At 38.7% G+C, this 23,978-nt stretch overlaps 1 protein-coding gene across 1 annotated transcript in view; it reads right to left on the reverse strand.

The window, feature by feature from the left end:
* Usp32 (ubiquitin specific peptidase 32) overlaps positions 1-23,978 on the reverse strand; it is a 160,752-nt gene that overhangs the window by 84,341 nt on the left and 52,433 nt on the right. Inside the window, exons 4-5 of the mRNA XM_059270702.1 lie at positions 23,487-23,605; positions 16,476-16,635 (exon numbers count right to left, since the gene is read on the reverse strand). Of these exons, the coding sequence (XP_059126685.1) occupies positions 16,476-16,635; positions 23,487-23,605 (279 nt within the window). The remainder of the gene's footprint in view (positions 1-16,475; positions 16,636-23,486; positions 23,606-23,978) is intronic.

Consider the following 23,978-nt stretch of genomic DNA (forward strand, 5'->3'; position numbering starts at 1 on the left):
CATACACTGTTCATTTTCTGAATATAGAATGCAAATTCTTCAATCAAACATCTGTACATTTATCATAAGAACTAGCAACTGAACTTCTGGAAAAAGTTCAATAACCTATTTTCGCTTAAGAAAGTTAGAAGCAGGGCTGAAGAGATGTCTCAGCAGTTAAGAGCACTGGCTGTTCTTCCAAAGGACTCAGGTTCAATTTCCAGAACCCACATGACAGCTCACACCTGTCTGTAACTCCAGTTCCAGGAGATCTTGCTGTGGAATAATCCTCTGTATACTGTAAAGATTTGTCACTTGAATTGGTTTAATAAAACAATGATTGGCCAGAAGCCAGGCAGGAAGTATAGGTGGGGGGATCAAACTAAGGATGATGGGAAAGAGAGGGGTGGAATCAGGAGTCACCAGCCAGATGCAGAGGGAGCAGGAAATAAATGTGCCATGCCAATAAAGGTAGCGCCATGTTGTAAAGCATAAACAGAAAAATGGGTTAATTTAAATTTAAGAGTAGCTAATAGCAAGCCTGACCTATAGGCCAAGCATTTATAATTCATATTCAGCCTCTGTGTTGGTTATTTGGGACCAGGTAGTTGAGACAGGAAACATCTGATTACAGGATCTGACACCCTCACATAGACATACATGAAGGCAAAACACCAATGCACACAAAATAATAATTTTTTAAAAAAGAAAGTTAGAAGTAACAAATTTAATACCCCTTTTATTTGTATGTGGTAAATAAACGTGTAACAAAACTCACACTCCACTGGCTAAATAAGAATGAATCTACATCCACCTGTAAGTATAATTCTTTCTGGGACTATCACAGCATACTATATTCTCAGTATTCTCAATTATTTGGCCTGACTTTTGGGCCATTCTAATCAAGTCTCACCTCACAGAAGGCTCCAACTCTAGAAGAAGCTCCTTAATGTCAGAATGGAGCCTCATGAAAAAAGCCAGGCTCATTATTTAAGTATTTTCATAAAGTAACACAGTCCTCTAATGGTTTTGAAGAGACAACCTGCTCCCAGAAGCAATGGCTTTCTGAGATCTACTTAGAATAGCTATAAGCCTTATGTCATTATGGACAAATAAGAGGACAGTGAAGTAGACATGGGTTTAGTTGGTGGTCTATGGTCTTACAGCTATTGAAACACACTGAAAGAAGGCTCTAATACAAAATGTGGCAAGGGACTAGAACACACTGATTTATAGATGAGACAAATGTTAAAAAGAGCAATGTAATTTTTGATGCAAAAATATTCACAATAAATGACTGACCAAAAATTTACTCAAACTATGGCAATTATTTCTGAAAGAAATCAATGAATAAGTAGGCTTACTCACTGTTCTAACACATTTTACAGAAACTTGAAAATCTCTTAATTTATTTGAAAATGTATTTCAAGAAAGATGTTGAGGAGAAGTGGAGAGATGGCTCAGTGGTTAAGAGCACTGGCTGCTCTTCCAGAGGTCCTGAGCTCAATTCCCAGCAACCACATGGGGCTTATAACCATCTTTAATAGAATATGATGCAATCTTCTGGCATGCAGGTATACATGCAGAGCATTCATACATAAAACATAAAAATAAATAAAAATTAGAAAAAGATATTGTAGGAACACATTTTCTCCGAAAATTCCCACATAAAAATATGAAAAAGTTAATAAAAACAATACTTTATAGTATTTATTTTTTATTTCTTTGTGTAGCCTTAGCTGTTCTGGAATTCACTCTGTAGATCAGGTTGGCCTCAAACTCACAGAGAGCCACCTACCTGCCTGTGCCTCCCAAGTGCTAGGATTAAAGGTTATGACACCACTGTCCAACCTTTATAACATTTTTTAAAACAACAATTTCAATCCTTTTTATTACTTATTTTACTGGTCATTAAGTGGGCAACCGTTCAACTATGTTCACTGATCAAGTGAAATTTATTATGAAAGAAGAAATAGAAAAAATAATTTGAAAGTCCCTGAAGAAACCATAACCGCAACAACCACATGACAACCTGCTTTACCTGCAATTACAAGCTACTGATAAAACATTAAAGACTAAAATGAATGTGTCAATAAACTGTTCCTAAGTCGTAAAATTATAAAATTCTAATAAGCATGTATTTTGAGGTTCAGATACCCCAATTTTGCCACCATGTAGCCATCTAGTTTTGAGAAGGCTTTTTGTTTGTTTTTAATCTTCTTATAAGCCTAGTTTCTTCATTTGTAAAAGAAAATAAATTCAACCTCAGAGATGATACAAGTATTAAATGACATTACATCCATGGAGTACAGTGCTGTTGTAATAAATGTTCAATCTGCATACCATATATTGGTATTTTCATATGCAAAGTATTTTTGGCATAAAAAGTACAGGAGCACTGGGTGGTGGTACATGCCTTTAACCCCAGCACTCGGGAGGCAGAACCAGGAGGATCTCTGTGAGTTTAAGGCCAGCCTGGTTTACAGAGCGAGATCCAGGACAGGCTCCAAAGCTACACAGAGAAACCCTGTCTCGAAAAACAAAAACCAAACAAAAAAGTACAGGAGCTCTTTCAACAACCACAAACATAAGTATTTGTCAGTTGAAAATAAAATTTTAAAGTATATAAAATCCTGTGAATATTAAATAAAACATATTATGTGTCTGACATAGGACTAAAACCTACAGTTATGATTGTGAATAAGACTAATATATGTTGAGTATAAGCACAACTAGTAATTTTAACCTAATGTGGAAAGCATGGCAACAGAAGAGACAGAGGGTTTTCTTTTAATATCTTTTTTAGATTTCTTTTTTTTTTTGTTTTTTGTTTTTGTTTTGTTTTGTTTTGTTTTTCGAGACAGGGTTTCTCTGTGTAGCTTTGCGCCTTTCCTGGAACTCGCTTTGGAGACCAGGCTGGCCTCGAACTCACAGAGATCCGCCTGGCTCTGCCTCCCGAGTGCTGGGATTAAAGGCGTGCACCACCACCGCCCAGCCTAGATTTCTTTATATGTATAAATGTTTTGTCCCCATTATGTCTGTCCACCCACATGCATGACTGGTGCCCATGGAGGTCAGAAACAGCATTAGAACTCCTGAAACTGTAAAAGTATCTACAGCACTAGCCATGGGATGAAAAAGGAGTATGGCAAGAGGAAACTACCAGCAGGAATAAATATAATGTTTAAAATCGTTTTGTTGTTGTTGTTTTTTAATTTTGTTTTTCAAGACAGGGTTTCTCTGTGTAGCTTTGGAGCCTGTCCTGGAACTTGCTCTGTAGACCAGGCTGGCCTTGAACTCACTGAGATCTGCCTGCCCCTGCCTCCACCACCTGGCGATGCTTAAAATCTTAAGGCTAGGAGATAGATGTGGCTCAGTGGTAGAAGACTAATCTAGCACAATACCCTAGGTTCAGTCTCTATATAGCAAAAAGAAGAAAAACAAAATACAAAGGTAAGATATACAGCAATTAAAAGTATGGGGTTTTAATTAAAAAAACAAAGAAAAGGTTAACTTTTATGTTTTGTGTGACAAGTTCTGCTATATATCCCAAGGCCTTATGCCATAGAAATAAGATGAAAGACAATAATGACAAATGAACAATGTTTTTAAAAAATGACAATTTAATCTGGAACTAGGAATGGTGGTGGCACACAGCTTTAATCCCAGCACTCAGGAGGCAGGGGCAGGTGGATCTCTGAGTTTGAGCCAGTGTGGCCTACAGAGGGAGTCCAGGACAGCCAGAGCTACACAGAGAAACTCTGTCTTGAAACTGCCCCCTTCACTCCACACAACCTCCCCTCCTTTTAAAACCCAAACCAACCAAACAAACAAAAACTAAAAAAAAAAAAAAAAAAAAAAAAAAAGAGGGTCTGGGGCATATGCTTCAGTGATAAAAAATGTGTGTTCAGCAGATAGGAGATTTTAGGTTCATTACATAGTAGCAAAAAAAAGAAAGAAAAAAAAGTTGTTTTGGAACTAGTTAATTCAATAGTGTTTGGCTAGGGCTATCTTGTAGCACAGAATGAGGTAAAAACAGATTGTAGAAAAACTGATTAAAACTAAATGCATTTTGAATTACAGACCACTTCTGCAAACTCCAAAGACATGTGTGCTAAGTAATTATGGACAGGAAAGGGTTATTACAAGAAAAGCAAAAATGTCTAATGTTTGGCCTTTAAGGTAGAATCATTTCCCCAGTCTTTTTTGTTTGTTTTGTTTGGGAAAGGATTTTAGTTTATATCCCTGGCTAGCCTGGTACTCTCTATGCAACCCAGACCTGTCTCAAACTTACCACAATCTACCAGCCTCGGACTCCTGAGTGTGGGCATTATAGATATTAATTTAATAATATATTTACTATTCTATTTCAAACAGTATCTATGGTAAGTCTATTATCAGTACACTGGCCTGGAAGAGTGAATGGCTTTAAAGATGAACTTAAGAATCCTGTATACATTTGGCAGACTTGTTTTGTTTAATTTTAAACTTTAATTTTAATTATATATATTTGTCTGTGCAAGAGTGTGTGCACATTGAGTATAGGTGTCTCTGGAGCCAGAATAGGGCATCCAATCCCTGGAGCTGGAGCTGAGGTTACAGGTGGCTGTGAGCCGCTAAACATGGGTGCTGGGAACTAAACTTGGTCTTCTGCAAGAACAGTACTCATTCTCAAACCCTGAGCCATCTCTTCAGCCCCTATATTAAAAAATTTATGATTATTATTGTGTGTTGTGCATATGTTTTGGCATGTATGCTATCACAAACATGTGGAGAGCACAGGGCAACTCTACTAGGTCAGTTCTCTTCTACCTTCACACAAGTTCCAGGTATTGAACTTAGGTCACCAGGCTTGTGTGGCAAGTGTTTTCAGACATATCACTAGCCACAAATTTGATTCTGTTGTTTTGTTTTTGAGACAGGATCTCATTATATGGCTCATACTGATACTAAGTTCATAATTCTGCCTCAGTTTCCTAAGTGCTGAAATTGTAGACATGTACAACTATGCCTGACCAACTTTCTTGCAGTCCAAGAGATAGAATCCAGGGTCTTGTAATGAGAGGCAAGCTCTCTACCATGAATTTCATCTTTAGCCCCAATCCTCCCATCCCTACCCAAATCAAATATACTCAGGTATTTAAATAGTAAGTTATGATAGAAAACATAACCATCTTAGAAAAACATAACAATCTCGATTTTTGAAAAAGTGTTTTCTATTAACCATAAAAAACTACAACTTTGAATGGGCCCTAACTTCTAATGATTAAATATGTACATCTGAACCAGGCAGTGGTGGCATATACATTTAATCCCAGCACTCAGAAGGTAGAGGCAGGTGGATTTCTGAGTTCCAGGACATCCAAGGCTACACAGAGAAATCCTGTCTCAATAAAACAAAACAAAACAAAAGCAACAAAAAAAAACTGTATCTAATAAGCAAATATGGACGGAAGTCAAGAAAAGAAACTAGAAAGGAACACATGAGCAGGGTGGGAGGAAGACACTTCAAAGGAGGGAGATAGAGAAGACAACAGAGTTCATAAATGTGTTAAAAAGAAAGAGGAACACTGGGAGGGAAAGGATACTGTGGGAAGTTGAGAGGCAGAGAGATATGGCGCAGAGGAGCAAGGGGAGAGAAAAAAGAAATTAACAAAATAAAGTGTGTCTGTAAATGCAGAAAGGAAACCTTTTACTTTGTAAGGCAATTAAAGTGAAAACAAAAACATCTATAATTTTGAGTTTAAGTTCTAATTCAGTTTCTTAATTTAATCAAAAGCAAAATAACAACAGCTTGAACATTTACAGGTCTGAAAAACGTGCTTACCATGACAAAAATCTATTGAGTTTTTTGTTACATTTATTTACTCTGTGTATGTTTATTTCACTCACACTTCCATATTGAAAGCATTCATCATTGAAAGCATTTAGGGCAGGACTGAAGCAGGGCAGGAACCTAGAAGCAGGAGCTGATGCAGAGACCATGGAGGCGTGCTGCTTATTGGCTTGCTCTTCATGGTTTGCTCAGTCTTATTTCTTTATAAAATTTAGGACCACCAGCCCAGGGGTACCCCCACCAACAATGGGCTTCCCCCACCCCTATCAATTGCTAATTAAGAAAATACCCTACATATAGATTTACCTATAGCCCAATTATATGGAGGCATTTTCTCTCAGATGGCTTTAGCCTTTGTCAAGCTGACACAAAACTAGACAGGACTGGCTCCTATAATTGAGAAGAGATGGCATGAACAACAAATAAGACTGTTGGCCGGGCGGTGGTGGCGCACGCCTTTAATCCCAGCACTCGGGAGGCAGAGGCAGGCGGATCTTTGTGAGTTCGAGGCCAGCCTGGTCTCCAAAGCGAGTTCCAGGAAAGGCGCAAAGCTACACAGAGAAACCCTGTCTCAGAAAAAAAAAAAAAAAAAAAAAAAAAAAAAAAAAAAAAAAAAAAAAAAAAAAAAAAGACTGTTTCAAATAATTACACCATAGGATAAAAGTGTAAGTTCAATAGAGAAGGGCACAAAAAGTTGTTATAAAAACTCACAGGGGCTGGAGCAATACCCCAGTGGTTAAGAGCAGTTACTGCTCTTGCAGAGGGGACCCAGGTTCATTTCTCAGGACCCACATGGTGGCTCACAACCATCTTAACTCCAGTTCCAGGGCATCAAATGCCTCTTCTGACCTCTGCACATATGTGGTACACATACATACACTCATACATACACACAAAATAAAACTAAAAATTAAAAAACTCAATAGAAAGAAGTGGACTTCTGCCGGGCGGTGGTGGCGCACGCCTTTAATCCCAGCACTCGGGAGGCAGAGGCAGGTGGATCTCTGTGAGTTCGAGGCCAGCCTGGGCTACCAAGTGAGTTCCAGGAAAGGCGCAAAGCTACACAGAGAAACCCTGTCTCGAAAAACCAAAAAAAAAAAAAAGAAAGAAGTGGACTTCTGAAAGGACTGCAATAAAGGTTTCATTCGAAGTTGGTAAACTGCTTGCTTTGCAAGCATGAGGACCAGAAATCAAACTCCTGAAACCATATTTTTAAAAAGCCAGGCAGCCGGGTGGTGGTGGCACACACCTTTAATGCCAGCACTTGAAAGGTAAAGGCAGGCAAGTTCGAGGTTAGCCTGGTCTACAGAATAAGATCCAGGACAGCCAGGCAGCCAGAGCTACATAGAAAATCCTTGTCTTTAAAATAAAAAAATGCCAGACAAGCTTGTTATATCAGCCCTGAAGAGATAGAAACAGGCTAGCCCACCTAGTCTATTGGCAAGCTCCAGGTGAATGAGAGACCCTGTTAGAGCATTTAAAATAAAATAAAATAATAATAATAATAATAATAATAATAATAATAATAAAAAGGTAGGTGAGGGGATGTCATTTAAATATTTAAGATTTAATAGGCAGGAAAAAAGGAAATTTTAGTGTCAGGAAAGACCAAGAGCAGAGTAGTTTTTTTCTTGTTTTTGTTTTGTTTGTTTGTTTGTGTTTTGTTTTTGGTAACTACTGAAAAGTACAAATAGTAGAATTTAACAGTTAAGATTGTGTTGTGATATTTTGTTTGTTCTGACAAAGCTTGCCTGAAGGTCAGTGGGTGGAGCTAGCCACTAGTTAACCATAGAGGTCTGGGGGGGTCTGTACAGACAGGAGATAGGAAGTGATATGGTTGGGTGGAGAGAGGAAGTGATGAGGCAGGGCAGAGACAGGAGCCTGGCCCTTTTTCTGTCTGAGGAGTCAGAAAGGTAGAGGTGGCTGTGGCTGCACCTTTGCTACTCTGATCTTTCAGCTTTTACCCCAATATCTGACTCCAGGTTTGCATTATTAAGACTAATTAGGACCATGCTTCATCTGGCATCCAACTTTTGGGTTACAAATTCACAAAAAGAGCTGCTTGCCTGTGGCCAGACCACAGATGCATGGGAGTGGGGGGTGGGGGGTGGGGGAGTGGGGGAGGGTGGAGGTGGGGTGGAGGGGTGCTCATGCTGGATTCACGACCCAATTGATTAGGTTTCCCTTTCTTTTTCCTCTGAGTCTGGGATTTTTTCTGTTGCAGCCTCTGCAGCAAATTCCACAGGCACTTGGGCTCCAACTGCTGCAGGAGTTAGTGTTAGCATTCAGACCCGCCCCTTGAGCACCTGGCCAATATGCAGGCAATACCTTGACCCACTAAAATCCTGACAACATCATCCTATGTAGCCCATTTGTTCATATGCTAAACCAGCTTTAAGAGGTGGGCTCTGCCCACCTTTTTCTCTATTCCCACAGGGTCACATCTGTACCTCCTCTCTCCCACCTTTCCCATCTCTTTTTCTTCCTCTTCTCTCTTCAGCTCCCTTCTCTCCCTTCCCCCCAATAAAACTCTCCACTTGAGTAGTCTGAATAGTGTATTTCTCCGAGGCTCCAACGCTGTGACTGCCGCGTGCCATTTATAAAATACAACAGTTAGCCCCTTAGCACCACCAGTCAGCTCTGCCTTTAGGCTGCTCCTGCTACATGTGCTTCTTCCTCACCATCCCCTATGTGTGTTTTTCAGATAGTAGGTTCCCTCTCCCGGTGAATTGTGGGTATTCCCCAGGACCCTTCCTCGGGATGCTGCCAAACTAGGTAGCTGCCTTGAAAACCTGCTCAGGTTCCAATGTCAAATTCGGTTCAGTCACTGTGAAAGAAACTCCTTCCTAGAGCAATTAAAGAAACTAATGCCTAACATAAAAAACCATACTGCTTTGGATGATGGAACAGATTTAGAAGATGAAGATAAAAACTTCAGAAGAAACAATAAAGCAAACATTTGGCAAACTTCTATAAATGATCAAAGACCAAAGTTAAAAATACGAATAAATGACATTGTCAAAAAAGAAAAAATGACATTGTCATTGAAGGTCATGTAGACATAAGTGCAGATGTAACAATAACTGTATCAGAATCTTAGCATCCAAACTGGTCTCTTCAGGAGGTAAATGTTCACCTTTTAGGGATTGGAACTTTATCTCAGGTAAAACAGAGCTTGAAATGGGTCGAAAGTATAGGGCCAGAAGACAGAGAGGTAAATTAAAGCCATATGTAGCTAACATAGCAATGAGTTTATGGGGACATGATTTGTTACAGCAATGGAACAACCAGATTAACATTCCTCCAATCTCAGAAACAAACCATAAACTAATGTATTTTCCTGGGAAAAATATTAAAGGGTATTATAAAGAATAGTCACCGATCATTCAGGTTGTAAAAGAACAGAGCACAACAGCTGCTGAGTTTTCAAAGGTACCAACAGCCATACCTTTAAAATGGTTAATGGACAAACCTGTATGGGTTGAGCAATGGCCTTTAACATCAGAGAAATTACAGGCCTTAGAACACCTGGTACAGGAGCAGCTAAATGCTCAGCATATTGAAGAATCAATCAGCCCTTGGAATTTTCCTGTATTTGTTATTAAAAAGAAATCTGGAGCCGGGGCGGTAATGGCGCACGCCTTTAATCCCAACACTTGGGAGGCAGAGCAAGGCGGATCACTATGAGTTCGAGGCCAGCCTGGTCTACAAAGTGAGTTCCAGGAAAGGCGCAAAGCTACACAGAGAAACCCTTTCTCGAAAAACAAAAAAAACCAACCAACCAAACAAACAAACAAACAAAAAAAAAAAGAAAAGAAATGTGGAAAATGAAGAATGGTAACAGATTTAAGAGCTGTTAATAAAGTGGGTGATTCAGCCAATGGGCTCATTACAGTCTGGAATTTCTTTGCCTTCTTTGTAACCTAAAGGATGGCCTCTTATAGTTATTGATTTAAAAGCCTGTTTCTTCACTATACCTTTACAATAAAATGATAGAGAAAACCAATGGCTGAGGGGTCACCAACTGGATCAGGCCCTCTGAATGGGTGAGATAGTTGATTGGCTTGATCTGTTTGGGAGGCATCCAGGCAGTGGGACTGAGTCCTGTGCTCATTGCATGAGTCGGCTGTTTGAAACCTGGGGCCTATGCAGGATCGCTTGGCTCGGCCTGAGAGGAGAAAACTGGACCTACCTGGACTGAGTCTACCAGGTTGATCTCAGTCTGCGGGGGAGGCTTTGCCCTGGAGGAGGTGGGAGAACAAGGGAATCCATGGCTGATATGTAGAACTGAACTGTATTGCAAAATTTAAAAAAAAAAAAAAAAAAAAACAAACCCTGACAACCTATGCACAATCCTACAACATAGAAGGAGAAAACTGATTCCTAAAAGTTGTTCTTTGAGGTCCACACAAGTACCATGATATGCACATGTGCGCACATCAAAAATAAATGAATGTTAAAAAAAATGATAGAGAAAAATTTGCCTTCACAGTGCCTACTTATAATAGTCTCAGCCTGTTAAAGAGATAATAATGGAACGTTCTTCCACAGAAAGGTTAAATAAAATAACCCCACCCTGTGCCAATATTTCGTGTGACAGATGTTGGAAATGATACGTAAGCAATTTCCTCAATCTATAGTTTACCATTATATATGGATGATATTTTACTACATTTATCAAATGTAGATACTTTAGAAAGAATGTTTGAAGAAGTAAAGAAAATTTTGCTTTGTTGGGAATTACAATTGCTCCTGAAAAAATACAAAGAGATTTTATTAATTATTTAGGATATAAAATAGGTCTATAAAAAATTCAACCGAGGGTTGGAGAGATGGCTCAGAGGTTAAGAGCACTGACTCCTCTTCCAGAGGTCCTGAGTTCAATTCCCAGGAACAACATGGTGGCTCACAACCATCTGTAATGAGATCTGGTGCCCTCTTCTGGCCTGTAGGCAAACATGCTGTATACATAATAAATAAATAAATCTTTTGCCGGGCGGTGGTGGCGCACGCCTTTAATCCCAGCACTTGGGAGGCAGAGCCAGGCGGATCTCTGTGAGTTTGAGGCCAGCCTGGGCTACCGAGTGAGTTCCAGGAAAGGCGCAAAGCTACACAGAGAAACCCTGTCTCAAAAAACCAAAAATAAAATAAAATAAAATAAAATAAAATAAAATAAAATAAAATAAAATAAAATAAAATAAAATAAAATAAGTAAATAAATCTTTTTTTAAAAAAAATTCAACCCCAAAAGGTGCAAATTAGGAGAGATCAATTATAGAATCTTAATGATTTTCAGAGACTGCTGGGAGACATTCCCCTCTATGGCACACTATTGGAGTAAAAAATACAGAACTGATTAATTTGTTTCAAACCTTAAAAGGTGACAAGGATTTAAACAGTCCAAGAGAATTATCAGCTGAAGCTGAGAGAGAATTGGCTTTGGTGGAAAAGAAATTACAGTATGCACATGTGGATCGTTGGGATCTAGAGCTTGATTGCATTCTGGTTACTTTACCCTCTACGCATTCCCCTACAGGGAATTTAGTGCAGAGGGAAGATATTATCTTAGAATCGATATTTTTACCACATAAACAGAGTAAAAAATTAAAAACTTATGTGGAAAAGGTTTCTTAATTGATTCTAAAAGGAAAATTGAGACTTTGTCATTTAGCAGGAATAGACCCAGCAGAAATTGTAGTACTTTTTACTAATGCTGAAATTGACTCATTATGGGCAGAAAATCAACACTGGCAAAGAGCTTGCAGCAATTTTTTGGGAAAGATTAACAACAAATATCCCAAAGCAAGAGAATTCAATTTATAAAGAGAACTGACTGGCTCCTTCTTCACATTGTACAGGAACCCCAATTTCTGGAGACCCTACATTCTATATTAATGCAAATAAATCAGGAAAAGCAGATTAATTTGAATAAAGTGGCTCTGTCCAAAAGTAAGAATTATACGCTATTTTTTCAGAGCTGAGGACCGAACCCACTGAGCTAAACCCAAGGTCACGGGTGGAGCAAATACCACTACACAGATATAACTTCCCAAAAGGGAACCTTCCCAAAATTAGGGTCGGGGGAGAGTTTTGTTTTTGTCTTTTCAGGAGAATGAAGGCATCCAGCTAAGAAATCTGAAGACCACTGTACAAATGAGACATGTGGAAAAAAAGGACAAAAATGTCCAGAAAAAATGTCTAAAGAATAAGAGTAAACTGGCCTATTGGTATATCACATCTCCAACAGGATAAAATTTCAGAAATCTTCCAAAAATGTTTGTTTCTGCTGTTCTCTAGAGACATACAAGGAAAATGGTCTTTTTATAGTCTCAGTTCAATTGAAAATTAAGGCTGGTTTTGGAATTAGAGTGTGGCTCTCTCCTTCTCTAAACCCAAGCATGTTTGTTAATGTAAAATCCAAAATCTCTGTTTCATGCCAAAAGAGCAACCTGATATGGGACAGAAGAAAAACCAAAATTAAGGGACTATTGCCCCTAATCTCATAATTCTTTAGTTTTATTTTGACTCTTTAAAGCTTTTCTTAAGGTATAAATATTATCTCAAAATTTATAAAATTAATATATATTTTAAACCTTTTGTCATGATATTAATGGTCATACAGAGTACTAACTTGTAGCTGGAGTTTTCTCTCCGGGTCCTGCCAAGCCCCGGCAGTCCCTTAGCCCACTTATAAAATAAACATACAGATGCTTATATATTATTTAAACTGCTTGGCCATTAGCTCAGGCCTATCATTGTCTAGCTCTTGCTCTTATATTTAGCCCATTTCTATTAATCTATACTTTGCCACGTGGCTCGTGGCTTACTGGTTCCTTACATCTTCCTTGTCCTGGTGGTGGCTCCAGCAGTCTCTCCCTCTGCCCCCTCAATTTTCCTCTGTTGGTCCTGCATATACTTCCTGTCTGGCTACTGGCCAATCAGTGTTTATTTACACAGAACGATATCCACAGCACTAACTAATTCTAGGAAAAAAGTTTCGCCAGGCGGTGGTGGCTCACACCTTTAATCCCAGCACTCGGGAGGCAGAACCTGGCGGATCTCTGAGTTTGAGGCCAGCCTGGTCTACAGGGTTGAGTTCCAGGAAAGGTGCAAAGCTACACAGAGAAACCCTGTCATGAAAAAAAAAAAAAAAAGAAAGAAAGAAAGAAAGAAAGAAAGAAAGAAAAAAGAAAAAAGTTTCATCTAGCTTCTTGTACATGATTTAGGGTTTGAGTCTCTATCAGGTAACTAGGAATTATGTTTTTGTACTCTGAATGTACGTAACAAATATTGATCCTTTTACTTCTTTGAGATCTGCTGCACATGATATTTAAAATGTTTAAGTTTTCTGCAATGAAACCATGACAATGCCTATAGCAACATTTGAAGTCTCCAAAAGGAGGATGGGGCCCCATGATATCAATTCCACCAGGACTATGATAATACCACTAAACTGTCAAATACCACCTAAAGATCAGCTTTGGACTACAAACTGCTCAGGACAATTTCAAGGTGGCTGGCTCGGATGATCCAGCCTCACAGACTACTCTAGCCAGGACTTGAGACAAGCCCTTTATTTTCCCATTACACAGAGACTGGACAACAAATTATATAGCTCTCCCTGGACTTGACAATTATCCCAGTTTTTTTCAGGGTCCCCTAAATATGCCATTGCTCCCAGACAGCAGAAAGTAATTTTAAAAACATGATGCCCTCATTCCAAGAGGTGGGATGTGTGGTTTGTTGTTGTTGTTGTTGTTCAATGGGTTATGGATATTTGTCATTGTTTAAGGGGGTTGGTTACAAGTTGCTATTGGCAATGGTCAGGAAAAAAGCTGAACAAAGGAGATTAGATTGAGGGTTCTGGTTTTGAGAAAAAAGTGGGGGGCATATAGAAATAGGATAAATGGGTAGATTATTGAATCTACTTTTTTTGTTTTGTTTTTGTTTTTCAAGACAGGGTTTCTCTGTGTAGTTTTGGTGCCTGTCCTGGATCTCGCTCTATAGACCAGGCTGGCCTCGAACTCACAGATATCTGCCTTGGCTCTGCCTCCCGAGTGCTGGAATTAAAGGCATGTGCCACTGCGCTGGCTGATTCTATTTTTAAACAAAACAAACAACAACAAAAAAACCCCACTAGTTTTAACATTTTACATTGGCTTGGATTTCTGTATATTGATACAAAATTGAGGTTATTTTTATTATACTGTACATATGTTACAGAAAGGATAGGATAAAAAGGTTGATTATTGATTCTACTTTTAAACCAAAAAAGCAACTACTAGTTTTAAATATTTTACACTGGCTTGGATTTTTGTATACTGATACAAAATTGAGGTTATTTTTGTTAGAACATATTGTATATACATTTCTACTCTTGTTCAAGGTATTCTACCTATACAGCTCATTTAACAATGCAATGCAAATTTGTAGTTCTTGAATGTTATTATTACAAACTATTTAGAATAATAAAGAAATGCAGGTTAGTAGTTAGTCACCTATTACAATCAAACTTGTAGTCATATTAGGTATGTTTTCTAGGTCAAACATATATTTTAGGTCAACAGGTGGTCTTCATATACTTCAGAGATCTACAGAATATGGTATTTAAGATGTTTTAGTAATATAGGTTCTTTCTTTTGGGGGGGGGTTTCAGGACAGGGTTTCTCTGTGTAGTTTTGGTGCCTGTCCTGGATCTCGCTTTGTAGACCAGGCTGGCCTCGAACTCACAGAGATCCACCTGGCTCTGCCTCCCGAGTGCTGGGATTAAAGGTGTGCACCACTGCCCCGAGGCTGGTTCTTTTTTTTTTTTTTTTTTTTTTTTTTTAAATGACAATGAGACACCAATCTACTTCAGAGAAGATGGTGGGCACCAATAAAACTCCACATGGAGTTTCCTTTCTTTGTGGCAAAAGATAGCCATTGGGCAAGAAAGTGCCGTTGTCTCAACTGCTGACAGTATGCTGTCCAAACTGGACAAGCAGGAAACAAAAGAAAGTGACTGCCGAACTTTGCAAAGAATAGGTAGGACAACCCTTCAGAATATCCTGCTTCACAGAAAAGTCTGTCAGATATTCTAGGTCTGCAGGCTGAAGATGGCTGCCCCAATGTTACAGAGGAATCTTGGGTGACTCTCCAGACAGCCAGCTGTTTCTGTCATTTCTCACATATTTTTGAAGTCACTTGCTTGCACTTCCTGCTTACTCAGTTAATATTATTTCCTTCTCAGGTCTCTATGGGAGTTGAAGACTAGATAGTTATAGTTACAGTTTTTCTTGTTAACAAATTCAGAAAAGAAACTCACAAAAGAAATGTAAGGTGTATAAGGTTGAGAAACATTAAAAAATAGTTTTGGGTTGGTAACGCATATTAGATAGAAGGTGAATTAGTTATAACCCTTTGAACTCACTAAAATAGGACAGATACTGGAGTATTTCCTCTAAATTTGTCAAATGTCAATGGACTAGGCATTGTTGATGTAATTACTGCCTGTATATATTTGTATATAGTTACTGTACTTATTGTATATATTTTTTCTATATTAGTTAAAACCTCTTTTTATTTTAGACAAATGGGGAAAATGTGATATTGTGTTTGTGTTCTGACAAATAAAGCTTGCCTGAAAATCAGAGGGTGGAGCTAGCCACTAGTTAACCATAGAGGTCTGGAGGTCTGTACAGACAGGAAACAGGAAGTTATATGGCTGGGCGGAGATAGGAAGTGATAAGGCGGGGTGGAGACAGGAGCCTGGCTCCCTTTTTGGTCTGAGGAGTCAGAAAGGTTAAGAGGTGACTGTGGCTGCTCCTTTGCTACTCTGATCTTTCAGCTTTTACCCCGATATCTGACTCTGGGTTTTTATTATTAAGACTAATTAGGATCCCATTTCAAGATTGTATAACTGAATAGTGACTCCCAAAAATTCATGATCAATTGGAACTTCACAATGTGGTTATTTTATTTATTTATTTATTTATTTATTTATTTATTTATTTATTTATTTATTTAACAAAAAGGGTTTCTGAAGAAATAATGAATTTATTTATTAGCAGCTGGAAATGAAGTTATGGATTTAGTCTGGGCCTTAAATCCAATGACAAGCCCAAAGTACACAGAAAGTTGGATGTAGTGAGACATGCCTGTAATCCCAGCACTTGGGAAGTAGACCTAAGAGAATAAAAAGGTCAGTGTCACCTTTGGCTACATAACATTTGAGGTCAGCTCTGAGGATGTTAAAAAAGAAAGAAAAGAACTCAAAGACATACTGAGAAGGCCCATGAAAACCAAAAGAGATATGATGTAGCCATAAACCATGCAATGCTTGGGATTACTGAAAGCAGGAAGAAAAACTGAGTTCTTTCGCTGACAGGAACAGAGCTCTATCAATACCTTCATTTCAGCAATTGGAACTCCTGAAGACTAGATTTCTCTTATTTCAGTTTATGATTTGTGGTAATCTGTGGCAAACAGCTCAGAAAACTAATATAGGTTTATTAAAAATAATTAGTAAAGGGCTGTATTTTCCATGCTCCACTATCTTATTTGATTATATATTGGAAGAAAAAAGCAGTGACAAAAACTTTTTCATCTTCATAAGCATATTCTGTTATTATCAGTCAATTACATTAAAGGTGAAAGGAAACAATACAGTGTCATTACTTACAGTGTGTGACTCCAGCCAGAGTTTGGTAGAAAGTAGGAGTGTCACTGTCATCAGTGAGGGTCACATACACACCCCCAGACAGCAGCCAGCGAGAGAAGGTAAAAGCATCTTTGTTTAGAAGAAGCCAAGTTCTAAATTTTTCATAGTTCACCTTTTCACCCTGAAAGTCAAGTAAGAAAACATGTTTAGTACAATTTTAGGTGTAGTGCTTGGAGCCTGAACAGCCTGGAACTTTTCAGGGGTTGACATTTTCCCATCTATACCTAAACTCAGGGCTGCCTAAATACCACCGGACACATGTCTTTGGGAAGCAAACTGTTATTTGAAAAACAAAACAGTTGCACTTCAGTTAAAACTTATGTGCTAACTGTAAATTATTATCAGTTCATTAAAGCAGCCAACTGCCAATAATAAACTACATTTTAGCCGGGCATGGTGGCTCACACCTTTAACCCTAGCACTCAGGAGGCAGGTGGATCTCTGAGTTCAAGGCCAGAAGGGCTACATAGAGAAACCCTGTCTGGAAAAATCAAAACAATAAGAAGAAAACAAAATAAAAATCCCCTACACTTTATTTGCTAAGGTATATCCTGAAACCAACAGGCGATATTTACATTTGTTTTGATATTTAATACTCTAGTGCTAGAGAAGTGGCACAACAGTTAAGAGCACAGGCTGCTAACGAAGAGGACCCAGGCTCAGTTACAAGCACCTACATGACGGCTCACAAAATTCCTCACTCCAGTTTCAGGAGATCCAACAGCTTCTTCTGGCTTTTCAGGAACCAGGCACATATGTGGAGCACATACACGCATGAAGGCAAAAGAGGCACACGCATAAAAATAAAATATAAAAAAAAGATGTTTCCTTTATTCTTTTTTTGTTTTGTTTTGTTTTGTTTTGTTTTGTTTTGTTTTTCAAGACAGGATTTCTCTGTGTATCCCTGACTGTCCTGGAACTCACTCTGTAGCCCAGGATGGCCTCAAACTCAAGAGATCCACCTGCCTCTGCCTTCCAAGTGACTAAAGGCGTGTGCCGCCACCACTGGGCTCCCTTATTCTTAAAAAATTTAATTACTCCAAATTTTCACTTATCCTTATCTTTTAGCAATATGTAATCTAAATTAGTACATATTTAACTAAAGTTGTCTAAATTAAAACACTTAAATTTCATTTGCAAATTAAAAACAATTATTTAGACGTCTAAATAGACTTCTAAAATAGACAATCAGGATCCCAGAAATCAATTAAGAGTTCAGAAACAAATAAGTTAGACCAGCTTAGTGGCACAGGCATTTAATCAATCCCAGCACTTGAGAAGTAGAGGCAGGAGGATCTCTGAATTAGAGGCCAGCCTGGTCTACAGAGCAAGGACAGGTCCTTGGACAGTCAAAGCTACATAATGAGACCCTGTCTCGACAACCCCCACCAAAAGAAGCAAGTTCATTCCCATTTTTTGCTTTACTTTTTAAAAGAATTATTTGAAAATTTCATACAAGTATACAATGAAATATGATCATCTCTACTTCCCCATCTCACCCCTCTAACTTCCTCCAAATCCCCTCCACACACAATCCTCTCAAGTTCATGTCTTTTTACAAGTAATTGCATTACTAAATCTCTAGAGAAAAAAACCTATCTAGATTGAACAAGATTATGCTGAAACTGCTCTCTAGGTCAAATCCTTTGCTTGGACAATAGCTCTTAAGTTTAGTATGGACTAGACATTGCTCTGAGGAAAAGAAAAACCTCACAGGAAATACGACAAAGAATGACATTCAGGGGCCTAACAACTCCAATCCTAATACAAATGTTGAAGGATATAAAACAACTCCTACATTGTTTAGTAGGATCCTACTAAGTACAACAATATGCTTAGCCTACTAGTTTGAGAACACTCAGCATCAATGCAATGTAAACCATGGGGACAAATTTGAAACAAGACTTTGTTTCAAATTTGAGACAGGGACACAAGAAGACACTGCAAACATGTTGGGTATTAAGGATTCTGTCCTATTCCTACTCTATCCATGATTATCTAAAACTAAAGTAGAAGTATAAATTCCACAGGGTTGTACACTTTTTACACAGTTAACTCTTAAGATACTGGATAAGTCTTAAAAGTAGTGGCATCATTTATTACAACTAGCTTTTTAAAAAGATAATTATGATTTTATGAATTCTGTACTTGGCTTTCTTCCCTTTTTCCTAACATACACCTTAAAAACTCTTTTTTTTTTTAAATTTTTTTTACATTTTTTTATTTTTTGGTTTTTCGAGACAGGGTTTCTCTGTGTAGCTTTGGAGCCTGTCCTGGAACTCACTCTGTAGCCCAGGCTGGCCTCGAACTCACAGAGATCTGCCTGCCTCTGCCTCTCGAGTGCTGGCTGGGATTAAAGGCCAATGCGCCAAAACCGCCTGGCTAAAAACTCTTGAACACTATAAAATGTCTGTCTATTACTAGGCTGTATGACAGCTCACAGCCACTAGGTATCTTCATTAAATAACCATTACAGGTTTAGAGTAATGATTAATTTCAAGCCCATCTGCCAAACACCGGTGCAGAAAGGAGGCTGAAGATTGAAGTGATCACCAATGATCATATAATCAATCATGACTATGTAATGAAACTTTTATATAAACTCAAAAGGAAGTGCTTAAGAGATGGCTCAGAGCATACACTCTTCCAAAGGACCAGAGTTCAATTCCCAGCACCCATATCAGGTGGCTCACAAATACATGTGACAGATCCAATGTCTATAGCTCTGAGAGCACCTATGTGCTCGCTTGCTCTCTTTCACTTATACATTTATACATGTGATTGTTGTATGATATTTTGTTTGTGTTCTGACAAAGCTTGCCTGGAGATCAGAGGGCAGAGCTAGCCACTAGTTAACCATAGAGGCCAGGCAGTGGTGGCACACACCTTTAATTCCAGCACTATGGAGTATCATGCCTTTGACCCTTGCATATGGGACACTCATGCCTTTAATCCCAGCACTAGGGAGGTGGAGACAGGAATATAAAGTGGGTGGAGACAGGATCTCTGCCCCATTCAGTCTGAGGATTCATGGAGACAGGATCCCCTCCATTTGGTCTGAGATTTCTGGTGGCTGGCTGTTCTGCTTCTCTGACCTTTCAGCTTTCGCCCTAATATCTGACTCCAGGTTTTCATTGTTAAGACTAATTAGGATCACGTTTCACATGATTAAGAATAAAATACATCAGCTGGGCAGTGGTGATGCATGACTTTAATCCCAGCAAACAAACACACAAACAAAAGCAAGTTCAAATTCTTTGTACCTATGCTGGCTAGTGTTCTGTCAATTTGACATAAGCTAGTCACTTGGAAAAAGAGACTCCATTGAGAAAATGCCTCTATAAGATTTGCTTATAGGCAAGTCCATAGTACATTTTTTTAAATGACAACTGATGTGGGTGGGTCCAGTCATTGTGGATGGTACAACCTTGGTCCCGGGTGCTATAAGAAAGCAGGCTAAGAAAGCCAGGAAGCAGGCAGCAAATAAGCAGCACCCCTCCATGGCCTCTGTATCAGATTTGCCTCCAGGATCCTACCCTGACTTCCCCCGGTGATGGACTGTAATGTAGAACCTTAAACTGAAGTAAACTTTTCCAAGCTGCTTTTGGTCATGTTGCTTTATCACATCATTATATAAAAACCCTAACTAGGACAATAGCCATGTAAAAAGCTGATCAAGGCTGCAAATGCCTTTAACTCCAGCACTGGAGACAGAAACAGGCAGATATATCCCTAGAGCTCAATAAATCCCTTAGAGCTCACCTAAAGGGCAAGCTTCTGGTTCAGCGAGAGACACTGTCTCAAGGCAATAAAGCATACTAACAAAGGAAGATACCCAACTTCCTACTATGCCACATCCATGTGTACAGGTGTATGCAACCACATACTCATGTGCATACACTACAACAATAAAAACGACAGAACACACTGGTAGTTCCAGATATTTGGAAGACTAAAACAGATTTAATTTCGAATATGAAATGAAGACCAACTTGGGCAACACAGGAGACCCCATCACAAAACAAATAAAGGGCTGCAGATCATAGTAAACTAAATCACTCGAAACCAACTCCCAAACCACCTTCTGTAGTTTGTAGCCATCTCAGTTAACAGGAATTCTAAATCTTTGTTCAAACCATGATTTTCTATTCTATGCTAGCTTGTAACCAAAATAAGAAAAGATTCTGAAAGTCCACCTTCAAAATAGACAGCAATTAGGGCTGGCAAGATGCTCAGGAAGTAAAAGCACTGACTAAGCAGACCTGGTGACCTGAGCTCCATTCCCAGAACCCAAGTAATAATGGAAGGAGAGAACCTGACTCCACAAAGTGATCCTCTGATTTCTTTATGTATACATACCATGGCATGACACCAGCACACATACACACACATCATATACATACACCATAGTAACTGAAATTAAAGCACTTAAAAATAGTTAAGTAGAGAATTTAATAATCGCTCACTATCTCACTGCTATATGCTATGATCTAAATAATCATGCCTCTTACCAGGACTCCCACCTAAGGGTACATTAGACCCTGTCTCAAAAAAAAAAAATGAATGCTGACATCTTGCCAGTGTAGTAGGCATTTCTATAATCCCAGCTACTTAAAAGTTAAAGAAAGAAGCTGGGCGGTGGTGGCGCACGCCTTTAACCCCAGCACTTGGGAGGCAGAGGCAGGCGGATCTCTGTGAGTTCGAGGCCAGCCTGGTCTCCAAAGCGAGTTCCAGGAAAGGTGCAAAGCTACACAGAGAAACCCTGTCTCGAAAAACTAAAAAAAAAAAAAAAAAAAAAAAAAGTTAAAGAAAAAGACAGGGGGATAGCAAGTTTAAGGCCTGCCTAGACTGTAAAGAAAGCATAAGTGACTTAGGGAGACCCTGTCTCATATAAAAATGAAAAGGGTTTGAGATGTGGCTCAATGGTAGAATGCTTGCCTAGCATACACAAGGCTCTGTGTTCAATTGCTAATACTGTAAATTTTAAAAGGAGGGATAGAAGGGAGAAGGACCTTACATATTACTCATGTGCTCAAAACCCTCCAAGGGTTTCTATTGTACTTAAGGTAAAAATCAAAAGACTCACACTATAACCTCCAATGGCGATGATGAGAATAGCCCCCACAGCATATACAAGTATGAATATTTGAATACTTTGAATACTTGGTCACCAGTTGGTAGAACTGTTTGGGAAGGATAAGGAGATGTGGCCTTGTAAGAAGGGGGTATCTCATGGCAGTGGGATTTGAGGTTTCAAAAGCCTCCCACCATTCCCATTCTCTCACCTAGTGCTGTGTGGATTAAGGTGTTGGCCTTAAACTGTTCCTGCCTCTATGCCTTTGCTCCACTGCCATGGACTCTTAACCTCTTCAACTAAGTTCAACTAAACACTTTCTTTTATAAGTTGCCTTGGTCATGGTGTTTTGTTACAGCAACATAAAAGTAACTAATAGACATCCTTCACACTCCAATAATACCACTTTGATTCTTACTATTCCACTGCTAATTCCATTCCAACTAAATGGGCCTTGTTATTGCTTCTTTGACAGGCAAAACACATTTCCACCTCAGGGTCTTTACTGTACTCTCTTCATGGAAGGGAGGTATCATCATGCATATCAATCCTTTGCTTGAGTTTCACTTTATCTGACAGAATTTCATAGTTATCTCATACAGAAGAGAATACTTAGCTGCTTCCTCCCCTACAGCACCTACCTCTCTTGTTCTACTTAATTTCCTTATAGCGCTAATTACCACCTAATGCATATGCTACTGTCAATAATTTTAAGGAACAAGTGGCCAACCACTTTTAGTTCCCATCAGCAAAATAAGAATGTCTGAATAAGTCTTATTCAAATGCAAAACTATATTATTTTCTCTAAAAAAAAGAACAGAATATTAATGCATTTGCTATCTTTGTGAAAAATCCATTAATTCAATTTGCAAAGATTTTTTTTTACCAGCAATTTTTTGTTACCAGAAAGAAACAAAGCATAGCCCAATTTATAGTGAAGTACTAAAAAATACTTTTACAGCAATTTCAAGTAAGTATAGCAGAACCAAAAATATAGGAAGTCTATCCTTTAATACCTAACACATAGAAATGCTAAATAGATCTAGTGCACACCTATGATCTCTGCAGGAGCCTGCATGTGCAATGGAGTCAGTGTACCTGTGAGGGAGTGTGTAGAATTGTAATATAAGAATAAACAATTAATTGCCTTTATGGAAGAATTGAGGATTTTCTTTTTTTTTTTAAGTTTTAGTTTATTATTAAATTATGTTCATGTGTACATGCATATGAGGGCAGGTGCCCCCAGAAAGCAAAATGCCAGATTCTCTGGAGCTGTGAAGTTGTTAACCACCTAACTGGGAGCAGGGACTCAAACTAGAGTCCTCTGGAAGAGTAGCATGCATTCTTAACCACTGAGCCCTTCAGTCCCAGAATTGAGGATTTTCTAATTCACAAACATGGAGGCAATGAGAGGCATGGACTCTTTTGTGTGTGTGTGTTTTGGTTGTTTTGAGACAAGGTTTCTCTGTGTAACAGCCTTAGCTGTCCTAGAACTCACTCTGTAGACCAGGCTGGCCTAGCATTCACAGAGATCCACCTGCCTCTGCCTCCCAAGTGCTGGGATTAAAGGTATGCACCACAATACCCATCTGAGACATAAACTCTTCAATTTCACTTTATCTGACAGATTTTTCTAATTATCTTAAAAAGCAACACTCACCTGACTCCTCCCCATCAATACTGGTCCCCTTATTCCAATTTAGTTTCCTGTTGGACTATTAGATAATGCGAATAACTCTTTATTGAGCACAGCACATAAAGAGTTGAAACATTAATCATTAAATATAAAAATACCAAGAACCCTCTTATGCAAACATCCATCATAGCCATATTTATCACAAACTAAGAGTTAATACTTCATCAACATTAAGAAATGAAATATAAATCTTTAAACATACCTCCGAGAAACACTTCCTGAGTGTATCTGGGACTTTGCCATCCACCACATGGAGCATTCTTTCCATTTCTTCCCGTACAACATAGCTCCCAGATTCACTTGAAAAAAGACTAAAAATATCTAAGAGAAAGAAAAAGAAATTAATCTTAACATACATCAAGTATAGTTAGTAAAAGTAAGGCAAGAAGAGGAAGGCACAATTGCACTTTGTAAGTACAATTTATTATTGTTGTTGTCATCTTCATCGTCCTCTTCTTGAGATGGTCTTGCTCTGCAGTCTTGGCTGGCCTTGAATTTACAGTACTCCTGCCTCAGCCTCTTGAGAACTATGATTACAAATGTGTGCCACCGTGCCTAATTTACTCTTCAAAATAATTGTGTGGTATTTTTTCATACATGTAATTAATACCAAGTGTTAGCAAAGACTGGAACAAACAGGATCTCCCCCTCTTTTTTTCCCCCCTTTTCTTTTTGGTTTTTGTTGTTTTGGGTT

The sequence above is a fragment of the Peromyscus eremicus genome, chromosome 8a, assembly GCF_949786415.1.
Source record: "Peromyscus eremicus chromosome 8a, PerEre_H2_v1, whole genome shotgun sequence".
Classification (NCBI taxonomy): Eukaryota; Metazoa; Chordata; class Mammalia; order Rodentia; family Cricetidae; genus Peromyscus; species Peromyscus eremicus.